Below are 17313 nucleotides of genomic sequence, written 5' to 3' on the forward strand. Positions count from 1 at the left end.
ACTGTGGGGTGGCGTGGAAGGAGAAGGTGAAACTGCATGAGTAAAGCCAAAGATGTAAAAAAGCTAATTTAGTACAATTCAAATTTAACAGACGATAACGGTTGTTTCTGTGAGAGCATGTCTTGTAAACTTAAGTTTCGTTCTTTTTCTGCAAATCATCATATATTATCTTTCAGGGGCCATTTTGACAGTCTTGCGTTCTAAAATTAAAAAAGAAACAAGTCTACCTTCTCCAAACACTGAAATCCTTTACTACAACCGTCTTTTAAATTGTTTTCTGTCGTAGTTTTGACAACCAGAACTTGATTGAAGACTCGCTAAGAGCAGACCTGTAGTAACTGTACGAAAAGCTAGAACGCCTGTTAATTCGTAAAGCGGAGGGGCTCCAAGCGGAACCCCCACCGGGGTCTAAAATCTATGGAGGGTATCAAATCCATTATCAAATCACAGTTTCCTCGTAATTTAAATCCGTAACCAAGCAGAGTTAAGTGATTCACTTTCACTGACCCAGAAAAGCATGTACAGGGAAAAAAATATCATGCATACAAAAGTATCTGAGAAAAAAATTTCCTACTAGTGCATGGGGTAACCTGAGGGTCAAAAAAAAAAACATTTGTGTCTGCACCATCACCCACAACCCCCCTCAAAGGTCAAATGCTGTCAGTCTACCCTGAGAACCAGAATAAATTTTTTTCCAGAGGCGCCTAGTACGGAAGAAGAAAGTCGCCAGCATGGAGATCTTTTGGACCTTGGGAAAACAAATTCCTTTTACACCCAGCCGTGGCTGCCGTCGAATTGTTCCTTTTTTTTGTAACGTTTACTCGTATAAATTAAAATTGTTCGAAAGAAATTTAATTTGTGTGCCAGTTAACCCTTTGTTAGAGAATTTTGATATGTCTTCCCAATGCATAAACTGACTAGTTTTACTAGTTTTTCGGGAGATTTCTATCTACGCTCTTTTTGTTTTCGTTAAGTAGTATTTCCCTCAATTTTTTCTTTCCCCGTCTGCATTCGTTTACACATTTAACATACAGATCTGAGTACTTTTCGAAATTTTTATTTAATACCTACATATACATTATCCTGTGGGTTGGACATCATCTTTGTGATACAATATTGTTCTTGAAACTGAGTTGCAATCATCTCAAGCTCTTTGACAGTTGTTGGTACCGTTACCGGCGTAACACTGAAAAGAACAGACTCTTTTCAAATTTGTCTTGTTTAAAGTTTCTGTCCAACTGTTTACAAGTGCAGAGTATAACTGAAAACCATAAATTACTAGTTGCAAATATATTTAATAATTTTATTGCATTGCTGTTTTCAAGCATTTCCAAAATCTAATCCTTCTCTTTTTGCATGCACTTAAAATCTACTGTTCGTTTTTCTACATAATTTTTTTGGCATAAAAAATTTTATTAACTCTGATGCAGAACTACTTCACTTACGACATGAGGATTATGCTCTCAACTATGCACACGTGCTAGTCTGTAAATTAAAGTAAAAATAGAGACATGCTTTGCATCCTGGGGTGAGATCCTTAAACAGCTTCTTCACCTCAGAGGAAGAAGTGCCCCTCTGGAATTCCTAAAGAGTTAAAAGGAAAAAAACATCATCTCTTGGAAAAATGTGTAACTGTGAAGAACAGCTCCCCAAAAAACCTGTCGGCCATCTGTTGGTCGTCTCTTCTGCAGCTAGCTTTCTGTTTAAGAAAACTTATGGTAACCTGTCAGAAGCCTCTCAGTAACCTGTTGGTAACCTGTCAGTACTCTCTTGGCCGACAGTTGACTGATAGTCAGTTTGGGGAGCTCATCTTCACAAAAACTGCAAAATGTGCACTATTTAGATGCATTTACATGTGAATTAACTGAAATAACATTGTAATGGGGAAAAAACATGCTGCAACACTGCAGCTTTAAATTGTTTCTGCATTACTATGGTCAGAGTAGCCTTCTACAGGGCATCATTTGGTGTTGTTCATGAAGTATTCCTTGCTCATATGACCCCATATACATGACAACTACAGCAACAACTGACAGAAGAGTAGGGAACGTGACACAACTACATCTTTACACAAGGGATCTTAACAAAGTCAGTGTGCACATTGTGGTGAAAGGAGAAATATCACAAACTTACTGCTAGGTCAACCAAAAGCAGCTCCGATGACTCATAAGCTTCTGGCCCTCCCTTGTCATACAGCTGTTTGATTTCCTCACCACTTAAAGAGCACCTTGGTTAAACAAGATATAAAGGATTATCATATTATCAGCATGACTTTTCAACATTGATGTCTAAATATCAATAATGGATTAGTTTAGTTACTAATATACAGTATGTGCACTGAAGTTAATAAAACGTGACATTAAACAGGTCATGCATGCACACAGTTGGGATGCCAAATTGCTGTGATAGTATTCCTTTAACACTTACAGTTTTTGTTACAGTTTTGAGTCAACACAAACCTGATTCTGAAACATGCCCCTGGTCTCTGCCCAGTTGTGTGATTCCGTTGTATTCCAATTAACAATGGCCAGTTGAGGTATTCTTCTGGAATATTTACCTAACATACGAAATGTATATTCCAATTAAAAATCCTGGCCAAGGTGTGCAGTGTTGTGGGAAAGATATTGCAGCATTTCTAAAGAGACTTTAATTCAGCTTGAAGAGAAGGAAAAATTAACCACCATAGCAAGGTCTATAGATTTTCCTGTAAAGACCGAACAATCAAGGTTAATAAGTTGTTAATCATACAGCTTTCTGCCTTGCTTTTGCAGGCCTACAATTGGCGTGTGGAGCAATCCTGTTTTAAATTTGATTGGCTGCATGGAACTTGTTCTCATGCCTGCATTTTGTTACAAGTTCAGATCTTTTACTTAGAAGCATAGATTTGTCCGTGGATAGAATGCAGAGTTTTTCTGTTAGACACAGGTTTTTTCCAGTCATCAATAATCTTTGATCCTGATGTACTGTCCAACACACTTTAAAAGAAGGTAGCAGAATTTGATGCTAACTTTAAATTGGGACAAAAGGACTTGGATTAAAGATTACCTTATATCAAACCTACCTCATCTCTAACTTCTCTCACAATAGAATGAAACAACTCATATGTTACTGCTTTTTCATCCATTTCTTCTAGATCAACCAGTTTTTTACCATTAAGCTGCTCACTTGTCCGTTTCACTTCCTGAAAATAAAGAAGTGATCCAAGAGCAATTTAAATACACATTGTTATTGAAATTAGCAGATATTGTACTCTTGGTAATCTAAGTTTATAATGTTCCTTGCAAAAACTGCTGAGTAAAAGTGTAGCCTGTGTGAGCAAGGCATCATGTGCTGTGACATGAGCAGTCATGGCGAAGCCAGTGACTGAAGCAAGGCGGTGAAAATGAGAGACTTTCATTTCTCGTGCCTGGCTCCTCACCTCTTTGTTTCAATCGCAGACTCATCTCTAGTGGCTTTGCCACTGCTCATGCTTCAGCGCATACCTTAATCAAAGAAAAATTTGGGGGCTCCTACCATATGGAGAGGTCTGGATCTGGAACTGAACTGTTGCAATAGGTCCTTTGCAGCTAAGCCATCATGCGACCTATTTTTCATAAAATTATGGGCTATAACTTAACCAATGCCAGAAATGGAAAAAGCACGTCGAAAATATCAAAATGGCCAAGGTTGAGGTCCCCATCATTAAAGAAGGAGATTTTATGATGGTCTGAATTTTTAAAAGAATAAGAAGATTTGTATGGAAAAAGTTGCTGGAGAGCAAGACCTTGCTCTCCTGCAACATTTTACATACAAATCCTCTAAATTTTCCAGAAATTCAAACTGTCGTATAAACTTACTCTTTAATTCCAGGAGCCTCAAACTTGGCCATTTTGATATTTTCAATGCGCTCTTTCCATTTCTGGCATTCTTTAAGTTATAGCCCATAATATAAAAATTTTCTAGGAAAAATTTGGTCATGTGACCCCAGCTGCAAAGGGCCTATTAGTATGATGTACTACTCAGCTAAAGGATCAGTTTCAAGACTATGATAACACTTGCCAGAAATGCAGAAGGCTAGTTTTTTACTGTTTTGATAATTTTATTGTTTTGATAGTATCAGACCTAGACAACCACTTGTGTAATGTGATACCATATTTTAACACCTTGTATTATTCTTGGGATCAAGAACTTACACTTGGTTCTGCATGTCCTCCTGGAGTATCCACACGACCTGGATCTTCATAAACTTGATGGCTTCTTCTGATAAAAACCAATTTGTTGTCACTTGTTTCAACAACAGAGCCAACACCCAAGGCATCAGAAAAACACGCGTGTTCATTAGCGTATTCACGCTTGCCATAGTCACGTAAAAATCGCCAATGATCATTGTTCATATTTGTGCAAACATAATCTTTATAACAAGTTTGACCTAAAAACAAAGTGACTGGCTTCCCTTCTTCTTGACCAACGCTATGAAGACGAAACTTGGTTCCATTGAAAAGCAATGGATTTTTTTCTTTACGAAGAGTCCAGGTCCTTTCAATGTCAGCTTCAAACTGATCGTTAGCTGCCTTCCTGTCGTAGTTGTGTGACAGTAAAATAGCCACGTTTGTGTCTTTTGCTCCACCGCAAGAGCGAAGGCTCTCGCCATTTCCGCTGTTAAAGATCTCCGTGAAGTGTCCTTCGTCCCTACATTTTTCCACAAATGCTTTTAACTCCATTTTCTAAGTGCTAGTTTACATCTCTGCACTATGTCCTGTAAACATTGTGCTCAAATAAACTTTACAATTGAGCTCAATTCAATTTTTATTTCCCAAACCACGCCGCCATTTTGAATTTGTCAAAATTGAGATATAAAATAAGTTGTGACTGGTCAGCTACGATAATGTTAACCAATCAAATCTGTTGTTATAATTCATAAAGTTATTCGTTCTTTGAACCCAGCGGCTACACACCCAAAACTACCATGACAACGAAAGCGCGGATAACAAATCACCACAGATTCACAGCAGAATAGTGAAGGTTTTTCAGCAGCAAACATGGATGTAGAAGGACTTCATATGTCAATTGACTACGTAGGAAGCAGTGGTGTTATTCTGAGTACAGAACAGAAGGCAGCTCTGCAGTCCTCGCTCGTCATTTTGAAGAGTAATTACAAGTTTGATAGAGTGAAATTTTGGGGCAAGATTTATGGAGTGAAGAGCGACTACTTTATTGTGCAAGGAGTTGGCAAAGATGAACTGAAGGATAGGAAAACTCTCTACAGGTATTAAACTAATAGACCTATTTCAGTAAAACACTTTTCTTGCTTGTAGCGGGTACAAAATGATTTTATGCGTCTTCAAAACTGATTGAACAGCTAGCAGACTGCTTCCCTGATAGTTGGTCCTTTACAAATGCCAACAGCACTTTTTGGTCTGCGGTGTTGGAGGCATCAGATGGCTTGCGCGACCCTAACACTCCAAATCATGATAGCGCATGCGAAATTGTAATAGACATGGGGTTGGATAAAAGAAATCAGTAAAAGATTTGACATTTTTCTTTAAGTTTAAAACTTTATATTTTGGATTTGAAAAGGAGCCTATCATATACGGTCACGTAGTCTGCTTATGTTATGTAATTGTTTGTTCCTTTATGAGGAGAAGGCCATCTCAGTTATTCAAGGATGGATTGAAACATATCATACATGTATATTGAAACATTATCACGGAATCAACTCAAAAAATCAGTTCAAATGTGTTCTAAATGTCAGTCAGAATAAAGTTGCACTGATTTTATCTTATGTTGTTTTGCAGTCAAGACTGTGTGCACTGGGGCTTACTGCCAGTAGTGACAGAAAGCATGAGACACAACTGCTCATTTGTGAAGGGACGTTTCACTGGGGACCCTTCATATGAATATGAACACACCGAGACAAAGAAAGTTGAAAATCAAGATGGTGACAAGGTGGATGGAGCTGAAGAGGAAAACATTGTATGTAAAGTTTTAAGCTTTGGGTGCAATGATTTAAAAACCCTGTCGGATTTATTCATTCAAATAGAGACATAACACCAGAGTTGTCAAGTGATCAATGCTAAACATTCTGCAACATTTACATGTTAAGAAATATGGCATTAGAGAGCTTTTCAGTTGAGTGTCGTAAAACCAAAACCAAACCAGTTACTTAGCTACTAGACTAATCAGCCAATCCCAAACCATCCTTCAGTTCCCTGCCCCCAGATGGGCGATTACTAACTTAATCCTCTTCGTGTTTCGAAACACGTAAAGCCTTGGCCAAAGTGCACCATTGGCTTCTGTCGGGTGCTCGTCGTTCCAGGTGACCCCATATCCAGGTGTTCTCCTTCATCTCTTTCTCCACTGTCCTCCTCCATGTTTCTTTCAGTCTGCCTCAATTTCTACAGCTATCAGGGGTCCACCTGAGGGCAACTCGTGGTAGTGCTGCTGGTGGCATGCAGGTGGGGGATTGGCCCACAGAAAAGTTGCCTCCATCTATCCCTTTTATTGGCTACAGACGTACTTGCAGCTGCAGCCCACGATGTTAAACGCATCTCATTACACTCTCTTTCTACAGTTCATCTCCAAGTTTCTTTTGGTCATCCTCAGTTTCTTCTCCCACTGGGTGCCCAAGTCAGTGCCACAAGTGGGTTGTGGTTTGGTGTCATTCGCAGAACATGGCCTATCTCAAACCACAGTAAAACCAAAACCAAATCAAAGTAATTGCCTGATTGCTTTCAACAGTCAATTGAAAACTGCAAGCTATTAACTGCATAACCTATTGACATTCTAAAACCATTTAAAAATATCAAAGTTTAAAAATGTATAAAGCTGAGAAATGATTTCAGTTCAAACCAATACTAAAATTAATAGGGCCATTGAAAAGGAAAGGTACATCAACCTTTAATCTGTGATTAATTCTAGGTAGTATATAATTTAACCCAAGGATATTTCTGATTACGTTTCTGATAATGCAGATTATGATCAAAGAAGAGGATAGGCTGTCAACAACTATTGAAGCCATAGATTATGATGTCAGAATAGTCCCTAGGGGAGCGTACTGCCGCACAGCTCTTGGTACTGTGGGAGTTAACAGAAGTTTTGAAGGTAAATGAATACAATTGACAGCGCCATTGTGCTATTAAGTAAGCAATGGTAGAACAAAGATGTTCTTTAAAGTTGTTTGAACTCATTCTAAAAGTGCTCTTTTTAAAATGAGTGATCTCTTCTCCTAGGCTTATCAGTGGCAGATTCAGGCAAGCTTTCCAGCTACTTCCATTTCCGTGAGCCGTTTCTTCTAACTCAGAAGACTCTTCTTCAGAAGGTATAATTTTAACTCCATGACTTACAGCTGTTACAGAGAAGAATGGCAAAAAAAAAAACTGTTAGTCAAAAAGGCCATCTCTATCTTCACCTTGCAGTACAGGCATGACGCATCCCTTGGCATGGCGCCATGTGTCCGAGGCCCTCATCCCCCATCCGGCCTGCGGGTCCTATCCCCACCGAGCCTTTGCCAGTATATTTCTCTCCCAATTTCACACACAAATGAGTTTCTGTCCAGTTGCCTTGCATGTCAGAACATTAACTCAGAAATACACATTTTACTTTATGTTGATGAGTGTCTCACTGTTATATGTACATGTATGTAAGTTAATTCTTTTCCAAATTGGACAGTTTCAGATCTTAATCCTAAAGTTTCAGTATAATGCAAGTTGAAAGACTAGAATCCAGCAGCAATTGTGTCACAAGTGCATTTTGATCATTGTAGTAATCCTGATTTATCTTTCAACAGGCTGAGCTGGATAAAGCTATAGACTTCCTTGATCCAATTGATACTGATGTGCCAAAAGGAGGTGAGGAAATTATGAACAGGACTGTGAAAACAAGGGCATGCTGAAATTATGAACAAGTAGAAACTATGCTGCTACAAACAGAAACATTTGGTGAAAATCAATAGAAATGGTTTTAAGCCTTAAGGCTTGGCACACATGCAAGTTATTGGAGCTTAGCCCATTTGTTTCTATTGCATGTAAAGAAATTGAGAGCCAGTTGATGAGTCTTGCAAGAAATTTTCTTCAAAAATTTTGCAACCAGTCACAAACACGCAGTGGTAGGGGAAAAAATATGTCACTCCACCTGCTAACGGTCATTTACAGTGTATTGACCGACATTTATTTTTATATGCACCTGCAGTGCCATGAACTAAAGAAACAGTGCTCAATATTCTAAATGGCGTCATGATATGGATGCTGTATGACTTCCAGTTACATGGACAGTGAAGTGACATTGCTACCTGTGTTGTGGCCATTTACCACTGAATTAGAAATGTTCTCTCATAGCTCTGCAGCCAAAACAAAGCACTCTGGTGCAAAATCTAGCCAACCACACAAGCTATGGATGGCTTAATGATCTACCTCCTGACTTAGAAACATGTTTCATTACTTAGGAGTCTTACTTTCAAGACATCAATTGACAATGGTTAGCACTGTTGCCTTTTAAGAGTGTTAAAGGAGTATACTTCTTTTGTTCTTCTTTAGGCTCATGGAGTATCCAGTTTGAGCGTGGAAGTGGCTTGGTGACTCTTCGCAGCCTACATTGGCAGGGCTTTGCTTTTTATCATGTGCCTGGCACAAGGAAGTATGGCTCAGTATATGTTGGTCTTGGTGTCAAAAATCTGGACCTGCCTTTCATGTTGTGAGAGAACACTCTCTCACAATTTCCATGTAATATAGTGTATTTATGATATCCACAAATGAGGAAGAAACTTTTTCAGTTCTAACACGAATTGTATTCACCTTTATTGTATTCTTTTTAAACCAATAAAATAATAGTGTCATCCTTGAGGTGAACTTTGATTACCTTAACAACGAGCTAAATCTTGAGACGTCAACTTTTCAAGTTCGCCAAAGCAGTCAAAATTACTATTACTCTGCGAGCAATTGGTTTCTCCTACGCCTACTCTACCTACCCCCCCTGGGGGTGCTTTCTTATTTAGCCTATATACCCGGGGGGGGGGGGGCACTGCCATATATGGGCTATATAGGTATGTGCTGCTGTGAAGGGTATGGTTTTCAAGCAGTTTACTCTTAGATAGGGTATATAAATCAGAGCGTTTGGGTCTAGAATAGGGTATAATTTCTCACAAAACTGACCCGTTGGTTGAAGATTTTATTTAGACTGAGGAAACCAGGAATTGCCACTCAAAAATATATATAAAAAGTCACATCGGCAAGTTTAAATTTATGCAAATCAGCCTCAACAGTGTCGATAGATGGGGGGATTTGGGGAGTTTACTCTAGTATAGGGTAGCAAAATTCAGCTCAAATAGCTCTGGTATAGGCTAAGGGTTCTTTGTCCCAGCGGCACATCCCCACCCAGAAATTCCCAAAGTACCCCCCCCCCCCGGGCCTATATAGGTACATGTATGTGCGGCCCCAAAGGGTATATTTTTTCAGCCATTTTGGTCATAAATAGGGTACCGATTTTGGCCATTTTAGTCATAAACAGGGTATGGTTTTTGCACTCTAGTCTTATTGTATCGATTAGACCATCAACAAAAGCCCTTCACAAAATTATATTGGGTAGCGAAAATTACACATTTTGGTCATTAATAGGACAAGGGTTTTGGGAAGTGGAGCGCACACCCCCACCCAATTTGTTTGGGAGTACCGCTATGCTAGTACTCTACGCTGCGTCGGAGAAACCAGCTGCTTGCAGGATAGCTTACTGTAGACCTTCAAAGATGCCTTCTTGGAAATTCTTTCTGTTTGCGCTTCTTTAAAGAAAACCACGATACACTGTAAAGCTAAAAACTGTAGAATCCGAATCTGATCTTCAGCTCAGTTGCCTTTATCAACTGTTGTTACTATTCTGCTGGATTTGAGCATTTGTGCTAGATATAAGTGCAATAAAGTCAGCGAAATCCAAGTCATCCAACTTGGACCACAATTTCCATCTGATACCGGTGTTAGCACCCTCTACTGTTCTTCTCATGATCTAGTCAATCACAAGCAATAACAAGAACCCCAACACGTTACAGCCCTGCTTCACGCCGGACTTCACATCGTACCAACCAGTTAGACCTGCGCCTTCAGCTACTGCACATTGGTTACCGTCGTACATTGCCTTGACCATTTCAACAAGTTTTGGTGGAATCCCATAACTCTTCACGATCATCCACAAGGTTTCCCTTTGAACACTATCGAAGGCCCTCTCATAGTCGACGAAACATACATACAAGCTCGAATCCCATTCAATTGTCTGCTCCAAAATGTTCCTGAGGACGAAGATCTGCTCTCACTATCGTGCTTCTTCCTTGCCTCAAACCAGCTTGCTCCTTCTGTAACTTTTCATCAACACCATGTGATATTCTTCTGATCAACACCTTGCCCAACACTTTTGCGACAACAGACATCAAAGTGATCTCCTGCCAGTTTCCATAATTAATGAGATCTCCTTATTTGGCGAGCTTGACGATAATTAAGACCCTTTCTCCAATCCGCAGGAACAGCCATGTCAGCCTTGACCAGCTCTACTGCTATGCCGTCCACACCAGGTGCTTTGCCTGCGCTCATGCTGATGATAGGATTCCTGATCTCTGCTTTAGTTAAAGCTGTTAAAGGGCCTGAGGGTATTTCTTCTATCACCTCTGTGTTGCTATCTACATCAGCCACGTGCTCTGGGTTGGGTCTGTTGACTGCAGCACTTCCTCAAAGTGTTCTTTCCATCTCTGGTGTACCTCCACTTTTTAAGTCAACAGCTTGCCGGCCTTGTTCCTTACCATGTCAATTCTCTCAGGGGACTCGCTGCATAGCTTCCCTGTGGCTTCGTACACATCTTCCATTTGCCCGCGCTTTGCAGCGTACGTCCTCTGCTTCTTGGGCTATGTTGTTGTCCCATCTCTCTTGTCCTTTCGCATACTTCTCTTCACTTCTGAATCTTTCTTCCTGTATTCCTCCTGCAACCTCACCCTAAGTCTTGCCAACCTTACCCTGACTAACTTTTGCTTTAGCCTCGCTCCTTCCCCAAGTCTTTTCCAGCTCACTGGGCTGATCCAGCCCTTTCTTTTCCTTGTTCTGTAGCCTAGCACATCTCTAACCCTGTCGCAATGCGTCTCTCCCCATTCTCCCTCGCCGTTTTTACACTCGCTCCAGACCTTTCGTTCGAATATTGACCGTCTATCGCGTTCGCAAAAAATACTACTGTTTTGCAGTCTATCCCTTAGTCACAGGTTCCGGTTATTTGAAAGCGCCGAATACTCGCCTTTTGCCACTGCCGCTCAGCTGCTAGCTGCCACTAGCATTACCGGGGATTACGATGACGAGGACTTACGGTATATGACTTCATTGGCAGAGCCTATTTTAGACGGAAAGGCCTATGTTTGACGGAAAGGCATTTCCCAGCATTTACGGAGAGCGTGGGTGACACTAGCTAGCCTCACTGAGACCTTTTAATTCATTTGAGTAGACTACGGTAATTCACCCAAAATTAAACCTTGAGTTTTCAACCTTGAAAGAAATTCAGTTTGCGCCGCTCATCAAAGCGGTTGCCAACGCAGCCTCGTAACTATGTTTATTTTTCTTTCTGGTTGCTGTTGTAATTTGTTTCGTTTTTGAATTTTTATTTAACGATTATGTATTTAGGTAACACCATTTATATGGGAATACCAATAAATTGTTGTTGTTGTTGCCTTGCCACCAACCAATGAAAAACACAACTTAGAAACCCCTTAGCGAGCCTCCTGACAATACTGACAAAAAAAAAAAGCTCCCGGCCCGGGAAAAGTATTGCAATTCTGTGCATAAACTGAATCAGTAGATAAATGAAAAGGAAAAGGGAAAAAGAAGAAACGATCTTTAAACAAGCTTAGTCGGCGAGCTGGGCAAGCCGAGCAAAGCGCGGACATTTTATATTCATTGACAAAAACTATACGTGAAATTCATTGGCCTGTCTATTACCGTGGGTGCCTGAGGGTTTTCTTTTTTGCGGCAAAGCCGTAATCAGTGAGCCACCAATCACCGCTTTGCTGCTTACTGAAAGCAGCTTCTCTGCAAAAAAAGAAAAATCTCTGGCACCCAGGGTACAAAAATCCCCTCTTCCTAGCGGAGTAAAGCTCTATCTGAAACAGCTTCTATGTTAGATGTCAGCCATTAAATTCGCCAGTAATTCTGCGGCAATCACCTTTGGCTTCCCAAAGGAAGAGAAAGGAAGGGAGCGGCTCCTGTATAAAAATTAAGCGGTTCATTACATTGGGATTCCAAGGTATTGAAGAAGAGTTCCAAAAGAACTCCAAAAGCAATAAGAAGCATTTCACTTGGAGATGTTTATTCCTCATACTGAACAAAAATAGCTGGGAAACAAATAAAATTATGTTATGGTGGGGTAAATAGTCCGGTAAATACTATGATGTATTGTTTGTTGTAAGTGAGAAAATTTCTCTCCTTATCTGTTCAGTCAGGTGCAAAATATTAATTCTTCTAACTGATTACCATACTATTAAGCCTGCAAGCAGGCTCTCATCATTGGGGGCACAAGAAAAGCCGTTGGCGAACAAAGCAAGAGTCAGCGAGCGAAGTGAGCAGCTGAGAATGATTCACGCCAGGCCCCTCACTGGCTTGCTTCGCTCGCTGACTCACCTCTTGTGACTTTGCTCATCGACTTTGCTCCTGCTGCAACGCATGAGAGCCTACTTGCAGGCTACATACTATTCTGTCACTATATTGAAGTTCTGGTAACCTGGAGTCTTGTCACTGCAATGCAGTTTATATGGTGGCAAAAACTTAAATGACATGATGCTGGCCAATATCCAGCAGTGTTGACCAAACAAACTTGGTTAATAATATATAGGCCTTATCTATCTCAGAAATAGTGCTGTGGCTGAGCTACACGAGGTCCAGAAATAGATCAGACACAGGAAAGGGATGGAAACTTAACCTTCAATAGACAGCATTCACCACATTGGTGGCTAAATATAGATAAAAGCAAGAATGCACAAAAAATACTACTTGATCTTGCCCAATGGACTGGAGATTCTCTTGGGTGAGAAAGTGTGACTATGTGAATTTACCTTTGTCTAGAATACAACTATCAGGCCACTGCAATTAAAATTTTACCCTTATTTGAGCTTAGCTGAAACCTTATTTTCTTGACTAACAAACAAAATCAACTCTGTTTTTGTTTCTGTGCTTCAAGTTCTCTCCTGAGTATTGGTGACAGTTTTGGCAGAACACCTGTTGAAAAAACCAATGGAATAGAAATATGACAAAAATTATTATCAGTGACCTTAACTTAAGGCTTCAAGGCCTGCTACTTAACTAAGCCTGACGCCAGTACTTGCCTCATGTGAGCAGGTATACATAATTTTCTTTTTGTTTTTAAGCTAAAAAGAATGGTTATATTATGAAAGTGTCAAGCACTGCAGTTCAAAAGTTGGTTTTAATTCTAACTGCTGTAAGGTGATCAAAGCTAGATTATCAAATTTATGATTTTAATAACTAGAATTTCAAGTTCAAATTTGAGTAAAGACTTTGAGTTCAAGTCAGAGCCAAAGTTTGCTCTTTTTGAGTTCTGTTCCAAATTTTGTAACATTCTGTGGCTTTCAGTGGGCTTACGTTTCATTAAAAGTGCACTACAAATGAGAGCTCAGTCTGATGATTACCCTAAACCCTTACAGGATAACCAGACTTGAAAACAGGGCTGACTGAACTGCTACTTAGGCTAAAAATAGTAACTCAAACTTGAAACTCAAACTCGTGAAATTGTTACTGTTGTGCTTGTAGTTGTTGCAAGCACAACAGTAACAATTATAAGAAATTCTTACCTAATCTCTGTGATATACGGATTGCTTTCTCTAATTTCCTCTGCTGTCTCCTACAAACACCTTTCAGAGAGGAACAATATTGTATTATTAGTAAAATAGGAATTATTTGCCAGTCACGATAAATAATATTACTTCCTCAAACTTGAATACAGTCGAATAGAACTTTATTAAGTGGCCACCTCTATTAGGCGACCAGTAATCAAAGTCCCGATGAGGGCTTTTCCATTGTTTTTACTTCTATTAAGCAGCCAACCCCTTTAAGCAGCCACTATTCAGTTCCCCTTCTCATTTCAGATCTGCGGGTTTAATATTAGATCTTGACAATATTCTCTAGTCAAAGATTATAAAATTACAGTACCTATCATAATGCTTAAAATATTAGTAAATTGTGTACATAAGGAAGACCTGCACTTTCCCACAGTCCTAAATTGAGAAACTAACTAAAGTAGAACTGGATGAAACATATGTACCTGTCACTCTGCGATTGAGTACATAACCTTTTGGAGACATAAACTGAGATAAAAATAATACATCCTGAGGGGAAAAAAAAAAAACAGTTATTATATTAAATGGTTTGTAAAGAAAGTAAAAGACATTTAAATTTGTTCTTTAAACTTGTTGACATTAAATCAATCAACCAACCAACCAACCAACCAACCAACCAACCAATCAATCGATCGCTTGATTGATCCATTGCTTGATCAATCAATCAATAGACAAGTTAAATATCAAACACTTAACCTCATCATTGATTTATTTTTAAAATAGCAGTAATACCAACTAATTAAAATTAAATCTAAGTAAAAAACCCCAAATGTATTAGCCTCAGTAGGCAGAATCTCTCATTACATACTACATGTACATTACTCCCATCTGAGCGACATCTGGGATCCAACCTTCAAAAAGGCATGCAAGGTTGCCATAGAGTTTCAATGAAGCTGCTTCTATATTGTTGGAGTAGGCAGGTGATTTTTGCCATATTTTTCCAAAGAATAACTGTTAAAGATGATTCAATCTCTAAGCAGAGTAGCTGGCCAAGACCCTGAAGTAGAAGATAATTTTTGCTTGTGGCTGGTTACTGTACTTTAGGCAACCCTGTGCAAGGTATAGTAGGTCTAGAGATGCCAAAGCGAGAGGAGGAGTTTGGATACATGTGAATGCAACTCACCAGTAGAGAGTGCAAAATAAGTATGTTCAACTCCATAATTATTGACAAGTAGCGTGTATGGAGTATTGTGATGTATCTCGCTTTGGTTCAGTGTAACTTGTGTAGGGAAATAAGGAACCAAGGGGACACTACATTAACATAGATGAAGCTAAAATTGGTGGGTAATTATTCAGAGTTAAAAGCGACAAATAAGTGATTTGCATGATGGTATCATTTGACTACAACTACCAGAATCCTTCACTCTTTTTGTTTGTTACGCTAATTAGAGCAGTTGTTATGTAAACCCCACTGGGACTCTAAAATTTAAATAATAAAGAAAAGACGAAAGGAATTCTGGTAGTTCTAGTCAAATGACAGCAACATGCAAATCTGCTGTTGCAACCGTTCCCTTGTTCAAAATGTGTGAGATTATGAGCTTTTGGCTACCAGACAGCTGGCTTTAATGAGTAAATTAATTTGACAAAGTTGACGGTATTGCTCAACATCTTCTTAATTTTCTCTATTCAATGTATTGACAGTCTATAAGCTATCAAAACATTTGCTGAGCAAAGTAAATAACTTATAAAGGCACAGTATAATTTTGGGTAATGAAAATTAAGGTGCCAAATGCATCTTAAGTTACTTTATAGTTGAATGTGATGTTTCTTCTGCAGATTGGGCAGCCAACATCTTCATCATAGTCCTTTATATTATCAACTGTAAGTTCTGAAGCTTTGACACCTAAAAAAAACAAAAACAAACAAACAAACAAACAAAGAAAATCCATCATTGCCCAATTATTTAGCATGTTATGACTGTCCTGAACTTATGTGGCCCACACAGGCATGTTCAGAAGTCTTGAAGTGCACTAGAATCTACAGCATACCAAAGAAAACAAATTTTTAAGGCGAATTCCTTGACCAGGGACGGATCCAGGATTTTTCTTACGAGGAGGTTTACCACTAAGGAATGGCACAACTGACTGGTGAGGTAAACAAATTTTAAAAGCGAATATGAAGAAGGCCTGATCTCAGGGGAGAGGGGTGCGCACCCCCTGCACCCTGCCCTAGATCCACCCTTGCTGACTATGATGCACTAGTCTGAAAATTGTTCTCACCAACCCCACAAAAGTTCACCTCTTATAGCCTGTAATTTGAATTTCCTTAAAACAGACAGTGAGAGACAGAATCCCCTAGCCAGACTGGAAAATCCACTAGTACTGGGCTATCAGACAGGACTTTGTTTGAACTGTGATGCTACAAGCCAAGTGAAATCCACTTTACATACTTCAGAGTCAAGAGAACACTTCTCTCACTGCAGTAGAGCAAGAAGAAGCTCTCTGAAGATTGCACATCAAAACAGTTTGTGGCCAATCTCATGAGGCTCTGACAACAAAGGCATGAAGTTGGTTGTACCAACAAAAGAAAATTATTACAAATCTTTTGTTATTGTCCACCAACATGCCAGGAATGTTTTCACATAAAAACAAGGAATCAATCAATCTATCAATCTATCAATCTATCAATCTATCTATCTATCAATCTATCTATCAATCTATCTATCTATCAATCTATCAATCTATCAATCTATCAATCAATCTATCTATCTATCAATCTATCTATCAATCTATCTATCTATCAATCTATCAATCTATCAATCTATCTGTCTATCTGTCTATCTATCTATCTATCTATCTATCTATCTAGCTAGCAATCAATCAATCAATCAATCAATCAATCAATCAATCAATCAATCAATCAATCAATCAATCAATCAAACTTTATTTAGAGAGGGTTTACACTTAATAATTAATAGTTAATACAACTAACAAACCTGCAGCCCTTAATTTTTTTACCCTGGATTTTAGGATCTCATTTAGTCCAGTAACATTCTTCAGACTTGTCAAGGTTTGATAAAATTTTCCTTTAAGTTGCCTTTACCAAGTTTTTGGCAAGTGCAAAGCGCAAAGACAGGACAGTGAATTCTCATCCTGGTAGCAATTCTACGTTTGTGTAAATAAGCCATAAAACGAGTACAAGCATTATTTGTAACTTTTCTAATAAATAACAAAATAGCATACTCACTAAGCCAGTTTTGTAAACTGAAATTCCTGACGCCATATTTGTTTGGAACCAAACTTATTTTTACACTTATTGCACTTGTATCGCTAAAACTTGAACAATTCTTTGAATAAGCAACGTAACTAGCGAATTTCTTGAAAGATGCACCAAATAACTGTGATAGGCGAGAGGAATTAAGTTGACTAACCGCGACACAACCAAAGAACTTTGCTCGTGGAAGCATCGTCCTCGAAGCAGCCATTTTGAATACTGCGGGGAGTTTGGGTAATAGTTTCATATGTTGAGCCGCTGCC

At 39.1% G+C, this 17313-nt stretch overlaps 3 protein-coding genes across 3 annotated transcripts; 1 reads left to right on the top strand and 2 right to left on the bottom strand.

Moving 5' to 3' along the window:
* Positions 1 to 1041: 1041 nt before the first annotated feature.
* On the bottom strand, positions 1042 to 4838 carry LOC110042394 (uridine diphosphate glucose pyrophosphatase NUDT22-like). The gene is made up of 5 exons (XM_020747758.2): positions 4173 to 4838; positions 3062 to 3181; positions 2460 to 2557; positions 2134 to 2227; positions 1042 to 1584 (listed from the first exon to the last, which is right to left on the bottom strand). The coding sequence occupies exons 1-5, from the start codon at positions 4698 to 4700 to the stop codon at positions 1468 to 1470; spliced, it is 957 nt and encodes a 318-aa protein (XP_020603417.2). The 5' UTR covers positions 4701 to 4838; the 3' UTR covers positions 1042 to 1467.
* Positions 4839 to 4929: 91 nt separating this feature from the next.
* LOC110042555 (radial spoke head protein 9 homolog) lies at positions 4930 to 8814 on the top strand. The gene is made up of 6 exons (XM_020747936.2): positions 4930 to 5245; positions 5775 to 5952; positions 6951 to 7080; positions 7209 to 7297; positions 7766 to 7826; positions 8511 to 8814. Exons 1-6 carry the CDS (start codon positions 5019 to 5021, stop codon positions 8669 to 8671), a joined length of 846 nt encoding a protein of 281 aa, XP_020603595.1. The 5' UTR covers positions 4930 to 5018; the 3' UTR covers positions 8672 to 8814.
* A 2729-nt stretch (positions 8815 to 11543) lies between these two features.
* LOC110042505 (uncharacterized) lies at positions 11544 to 17312 on the bottom strand. Its single transcript, XM_089291879.1, has 5 exons — positions 17024 to 17312; positions 15583 to 15680; positions 14263 to 14326; positions 13793 to 13852; positions 11544 to 13202 (listed from the first exon to the last, which is right to left on the bottom strand). The coding sequence occupies exons 1-5, from the start codon at positions 17295 to 17297 to the stop codon at positions 13135 to 13137; spliced, it is 564 nt and encodes a 187-aa protein (XP_089148005.1). The 5' UTR covers positions 17298 to 17312; the 3' UTR covers positions 11544 to 13134.
* Between the last annotated feature and the right edge of the window lies 1 nt (position 17313).

The sequence above is a fragment of the Orbicella faveolata genome, unplaced genomic scaffold (assembly GCF_042242905.1).
Source record: "Orbicella faveolata isolate gen_17 unplaced genomic scaffold, um_ofav_v1 contig_24, whole genome shotgun sequence".
NCBI classification, from domain to species: Eukaryota; Metazoa; Cnidaria; class Anthozoa; order Scleractinia; family Merulinidae; genus Orbicella; species Orbicella faveolata.

Coding starts and splice junctions, on each gene's coding strand:
- LOC110042394 (XM_020747758.2), bottom strand. CDS start 4,700: ATGGAGTTAAAAGCATTTGTGGAAAAATGTAGGGACGAAGGACACTTC. Junction 2,228..2,459: donor GGGGCATGTTTCAGAATCAG/GTTTGTGTTGAC, acceptor TGTTTAACCAAG/GTGCTCTTTAAGTGGTGAGG. Junction 1,585..2,133: donor TGCTTTTGGTTGACCTAGCA/GTAAGTTTGTGA, acceptor TTAACTCTTTAG/GAATTCCAGAGGGGCACTTC.
- LOC110042555 (XM_020747936.2), top strand. CDS start 5,019: ATGGATGTAGAAGGACTTCATATGTCAATTGACTACGTAGGAAGCAGT. Junction 5,953..6,950: donor GAGCTGAAGAGGAAAACATT/GTATGTAAAGTT, acceptor CTGATAATGCAG/ATTATGATCAAAGAAGAGGA. Junction 7,827..8,510: donor TACTGATGTGCCAAAAGGAG/GTGAGGAAATTA, acceptor GTTCTTCTTTAG/GCTCATGGAGTATCCAGTTT.
- LOC110042505 (XM_089291879.1), bottom strand. CDS start 17,297: ATGAAACTATTACCCAAACTCCCCGCAGTATTCAAAATGGCTGCTTCG. Junction 15,681..17,023: donor CAGTTTACAAAACTGGCTTA/GTGAGTATGCTA, acceptor TGTTTTTTTTAG/GTGTCAAAGCTTCAGAACTT. Junction 13,853..14,262: donor ACTCAATCGCAGAGTGACAG/GTACATATGTTT, acceptor CCTCTCTGAAAG/GTGTTTGTAGGAGACAGCAG.